The sequence below is a fragment of the Gekko japonicus genome, unplaced genomic scaffold (genome assembly GCF_001447785.1).
Source record: "Gekko japonicus isolate JY-2015 unplaced genomic scaffold, Gekko_japonicus_V1.1 scaffold1548, whole genome shotgun sequence".
NCBI classification, from domain to species: Eukaryota; Metazoa; Chordata; class Lepidosauria; order Squamata; family Gekkonidae; genus Gekko; species Gekko japonicus.
In genome coordinates, this window is record NW_015170328.1 from 318,832 (window position 1) to 323,333 (window position 4,502).

General features: G+C 50.0%; 2 protein-coding genes across 2 annotated transcripts in view; one reads left to right on the top strand and one right to left on the bottom strand.

Moving 5' to 3' along the window:
• Positions 1 to 2,789, bottom strand: part of PQBP1 (polyglutamine binding protein 1) — a 10,118-nt gene extending 7,329 nt beyond the window's left edge. Inside the window, exons 1-2 of the mRNA XM_015418124.1 lie at positions 2,721 to 2,789; positions 1,394 to 1,515 (exon numbers count right to left, since the gene is read on the bottom strand). Coding sequence (XP_015273610.1) covers positions 1,394 to 1,460 — 67 coding nt within the window. The 5' untranslated portion in view covers positions 1,461 to 1,515; positions 2,721 to 2,789. The remainder of the gene's footprint in view (positions 1 to 1,393; positions 1,516 to 2,720) is intronic.
• Positions 2,790 to 3,100: 311 nt separating this feature from the next.
• Positions 3,101 to 4,502, top strand: part of TIMM17B (translocase of inner mitochondrial membrane 17 homolog B (yeast)) — a 15,243-nt gene continuing 13,841 nt past the window's right edge. Inside the window, exon 1 of the mRNA XM_015418118.1 lies at positions 3,101 to 3,191. Within this exon, the coding sequence (XP_015273604.1) occupies positions 3,166 to 3,191 (26 nt within the window). The 5' untranslated portion in view covers positions 3,101 to 3,165. The remainder of the gene's footprint in view (positions 3,192 to 4,502) is intronic.

The following is a 4,502-nucleotide window of genomic DNA, read 5'->3' on the forward strand; positions in this document are numbered from 1 at the left end:
AAAACGAACCCAAAAAATGGGAAAAAGGGGGGGGGGGGGGGGGACATAAAACAATAGTCTAAAAATGATATTTGTTAAACAGCTCTCAGGCTAGAAGATGACTGTAAAACCAGATGAAATCCTTCAACTAAAAGCAGGGTTAAACTAAAATGCTGTGGTCTGGTGTCAAAAGTTTAACTAAGCCGGAACTAGGCAAATGTCAGGAATGTTGGACAGGGGGTCGTCTAATAAAGCATCTTGTTTCACATGGTGGCCAATCATTTGCCCCAGAGGGCAGGATGGGTATGGAGGCCAAGACCTTCCCCTGCTGTTGACACCGAGCACTGGCATTCGGAGGCTTTACTGCAAAAATTATTTCCCTTTGACCATCCTGAATCTACTGCTCACTAACTTGACGGGGTGCCCCCCACCCTGAGTCCTGGTATTATGGGAGAAAGAGAAGAAGTTCTAGCCACTATTTCCAGCCCACGTATAATTTTACAAACCTCTATTATGTCCCTTATTAGGCTGTGGTCACACACACTACATAATCCACCTTCAGTGCACTTTCCAACTGGATTTTGCCAGTTCACACAGTAAAATTCAGATGGAAAGCGCATTGAAAGTGGATTCTTTTCCCCAAAAAACGGTAAGACTCTTTAGCTTTTCCTCAAAGGAAAGATGCCCCAGCTTATTAATCATCTTGGTTAATTTCTTCTGCACTTTTTCAAACTCTGCAAATATTCATTTGGAGATACGGCAACTGTACTTAGCATGACAAAGGAGGGCACACCAGAGCCGTGTACAGCGACATTAAAATATTAGCCATTTTATTTTCAATCCTTTTTCCTAATGGGGGGCAGGCAGGTGCCCCACTAAAGAAGCCTTGTCTCTGGCTGTTTCCATTGATGGTGGCACAGAAAGCAGGGCTTGGGAGGAGGATTTTAAATGGTGGGCTGGACAGCATGGGAGGAAACAGTCCTTCCAAGTGTCCCGCATCAAGCTATCCAAGGCACTTACTTACCTTTAAGTAGTAAAGAAGAAGGGATTGGATTTATACCCTACCCTTCACTACCCGAAGGAGTCTCAGGGCAGCTTACCATCTCCTTTCCCCTCCCCATGAGAGACACCCTGTGAGGTAGGTGGGGCTGAGAGAGCTCTTTCGAGGACTGCCCTTGAGAGAACAGCTCTGAGAGAGCTGCGACGGTGGTCCTCCCAGATTAGAGTCCGCGCCCCTAACCACTACACCAAAACCAGTGCCAGCACGTATACTAACTTTATTAGAGACTCACCATCCAGGAGGGGATCTCACCTCCAGCCCAAAGTTCCTTTTAAGAATACAGTTTAACAATTTCTATTTTAAGCATCCCCTGGAGAGTCCCTGGTGCTGGCAAAGGATAGTTTCTGTACTCACCGGGCTCTACGTGTTTCAGCAGCCCTCGCCTTGCCAGGCGGGACTGGAGTGCCACCGGCAGCGGCATCCGGAACGACACAAACCGGGATAGATGGACCCGCCTTTCTCCCGCACAGGCGCCTCTGTTTCCAAGCACAAAAAAGAGATCCCAGACATGGCATTGCATCACTGATGCTAGAGTCACATTGCTCCTTCCCTCCCTGCTTTCGGAAAGGAACTCACACCCTTTTCTCATCCACCCGCACAACCCCACGTATCTCCCATAAGAATCACTATCTGGTTCCGGACCCATTTGCAGCCTCTAACAAAGCTTCCAATTCCAGGTCCTGCAGCTTCACCTGTGGGCACGCTAGGTGCTTCAGAAGAGCCTTTCCAGAACCAACCCAGTCATCATCACCAGACGGTTCACTCCAGCTTGTCCCAACACATATATCAAAACTCCAACTCCTTCCCTGTCTTATATTTATCATGGCTTTGCAGCGTTATTACCTCCATGTCCTGTCTCCCTACTAACAAGATACTCTTTCAGAAGTCTTTTTGCAAGTCAAGCAGGAACTTAATGATAAGCTGAATCTATTTAAAAATGCATTGGTGATATTTGGCACAATATTATACTGAATCTCTCTCTCTCTCTCTGCATTTACCACTGCTCAGATGTTGTTAACCGGTGTGGATTTCCAAAGGAAAAAGAAAACCAGTATAGATTAAGAAAATACCCAAGTAGGCAATATTAAAGTAGGCAATTTATATTATATGCCTCATTAGTGCTAGTTAAATCTGATTGCCAGCTAGGGTTGCCAGCTCTGGGTTGGGAAATTCCTGGAGATTTTGGGGGATGAAACCTTGGAAGGGTGAGGTTTGGGGGAGGGACTTCAATAGGACACAATGCCATAGAGTCCACCCTCCAAAGCAGCCATTTTTCTCCAGGGGAACGGAACTTGGTCATCTGGAGATCAGTTGTAATCCCAGGAGACCTCCAGGAGCTCCCTGGAGGTTGGCGACCCTACTGGCTACCTCTTGAGTTCCTAAACATGGCACCCACAAGCTGGAAGGGGCAAACCTGTGCCCCTTCAGGCTGCCAATGCAGAAAGCAGAAGGGAATTAATAAAAAGAATTATTGGCAAAAGAAAGCTAGCACGTCAGGGAAAACTAGGCTTGATAAGAAGGAATCCTTCTTCCTGAAGTGCTAGCTTTCTGCAGGGAGGAATACCCCACCATGCCAGGCACCCATCCACGGCCTGCACAGACGCGAAATTCACCACTCCCGTGAAAAGAAGGTCCCAACAGTCTCTTCTCTCCCCCGCAACACCACGAACCCCAACTTCACCTGATTCAAACGACGCTTCCAAACCTTTTCGACCCTCAGAAGCCACCGTCCTGCTTGCCTCTATGCACGTGACACCCCTCGACCCATCCACAAGGATATTCCGCTTCGCGCTTGTCACATGGTATAATATGACTCCTCCCCTTTTTAAAGAGATATTACCGTAGGTTGTTTTTTTTTAAACCCTAGGATTCTGTTTTCCCTGACCCTCCACTCCAAATCTAGCCAACCAGGGACGACCTTGCTTTGTCAGACGAGATAAGCCTTTTCGCTCGCCTTTTCAAAGGCCTATGGGGGGAAGAAGAAGACCTCCGAATAGATTTTCCCTCCCTTCCGTCCCTTTCACGTGATCCTAACCGACCAATAGACGCGCTCGACGCAATTAGAATGCGACGCTCCTTCCAATGGCTCCTTCTCACGTGACCCGCGGAGGCCACGGCTGGGTGCGATGGAGGAATATGCCCGGGAACCTTGGTAACCGCGAGCGCCGGGGGAGGCTCGGGAAAAGGGAGGAAGGGGGCGGTCTTGGCGGCTTCTATTCCCTGGTCTTTCTCGACGCTGTGGGAGAAGCCGGGGCAACTCGAGCTGCCTTTCGCCGTCCTGTGGGGACGTGGTTTCTCTCAACCATCCTTTTCTATCTCCCCCCCCCCCCGCGACTGGGGGTTATTTGGTGCCTTCTACTTCAAGGGTGTTGCGCCAGTCGAGTCCATTAATAAAGGGGGGGGGGAGGTGATGATGCCCGTTGCGACGACTTCTGTGTCTCTTTATGCCACGGACCCAGATGCCGCTCTTTGTTTTGCAGCCTTGTTGGGACTGAGCTGGGCTGCTTTGGCCCAGGCTGACCAACGCAAATTCCCCCGAACGTATTGGTTTGCCCCCGTTTTGAGCTGCTCACTAGGGTTGCCACCTTCGGGATGGGAGATTCCTGGAGGCTTGGGAGGGCAGAGTTTGGGTTAAGGGAGGGCTCAGAAGAAGAAGAAGAGATTGGATTTATACCCCGCCCTTCACTACCCATAGCAGTTCGAAAGCAAGACATGGCAAGTAGATAAATAGGTACCACTTCGGTGGGAAGGTAACAGCGTTCCGTGCACCTCGGCCATTTAGTCACGCCAGCCACATGACCACGGAAACGTCTTCGGACAGCGCTGGCTCTTCGACTTTCAAACGGAGATGAGCACCGCAACCCTAGAGTCGGATTCGACTGGCTTTCAAGCAACTGAACCTTTACCTTCACTACCCAATGGAGTCTCAGAGCGACTTGCAATCTCCTTTCCCTCCCCCTCCCCACAACAGACACCCTGTGAGGTAGGTGGGGCTGAGAGAGCTCTGACAGAAACTGCTCTTTTTTCAAGAACAGCTGTGCCAGAACGATGGCTCGCCCAAGGTCATCCAGCAGGTGCAAGTGGAGGAGTGGGGAATCAAACCCGGTTCTCCCAAATTAGAGTCGCGCTCCTAACCGCTACACCAAACTGGCTCTCAGGGATGTTATGCCATAGAGTCTACATTCCAAAGCTCCCATTTACTCCAAGGGAACTGCTCTCTGTGGTCTGGAGATCAGTTGTAATTCTGGGAGAATGTCAACCACCCCCTGGAAGTTGACAAATCTACTGCCCACGTCTGGGCATCTCACGTAGCCTGACCCTGGGCAAGTGAGATGGTGAGCCCACTTCTGGGTTGTGCCGCTTGGAACTGCATGACTGGATTGCTTCTCCACACACCCGCAAATTGGAGGGGGGGGGGGAGCACGCTAAGAGTTCTAGTTTAACCTTTTCTTGGGGATAGGGT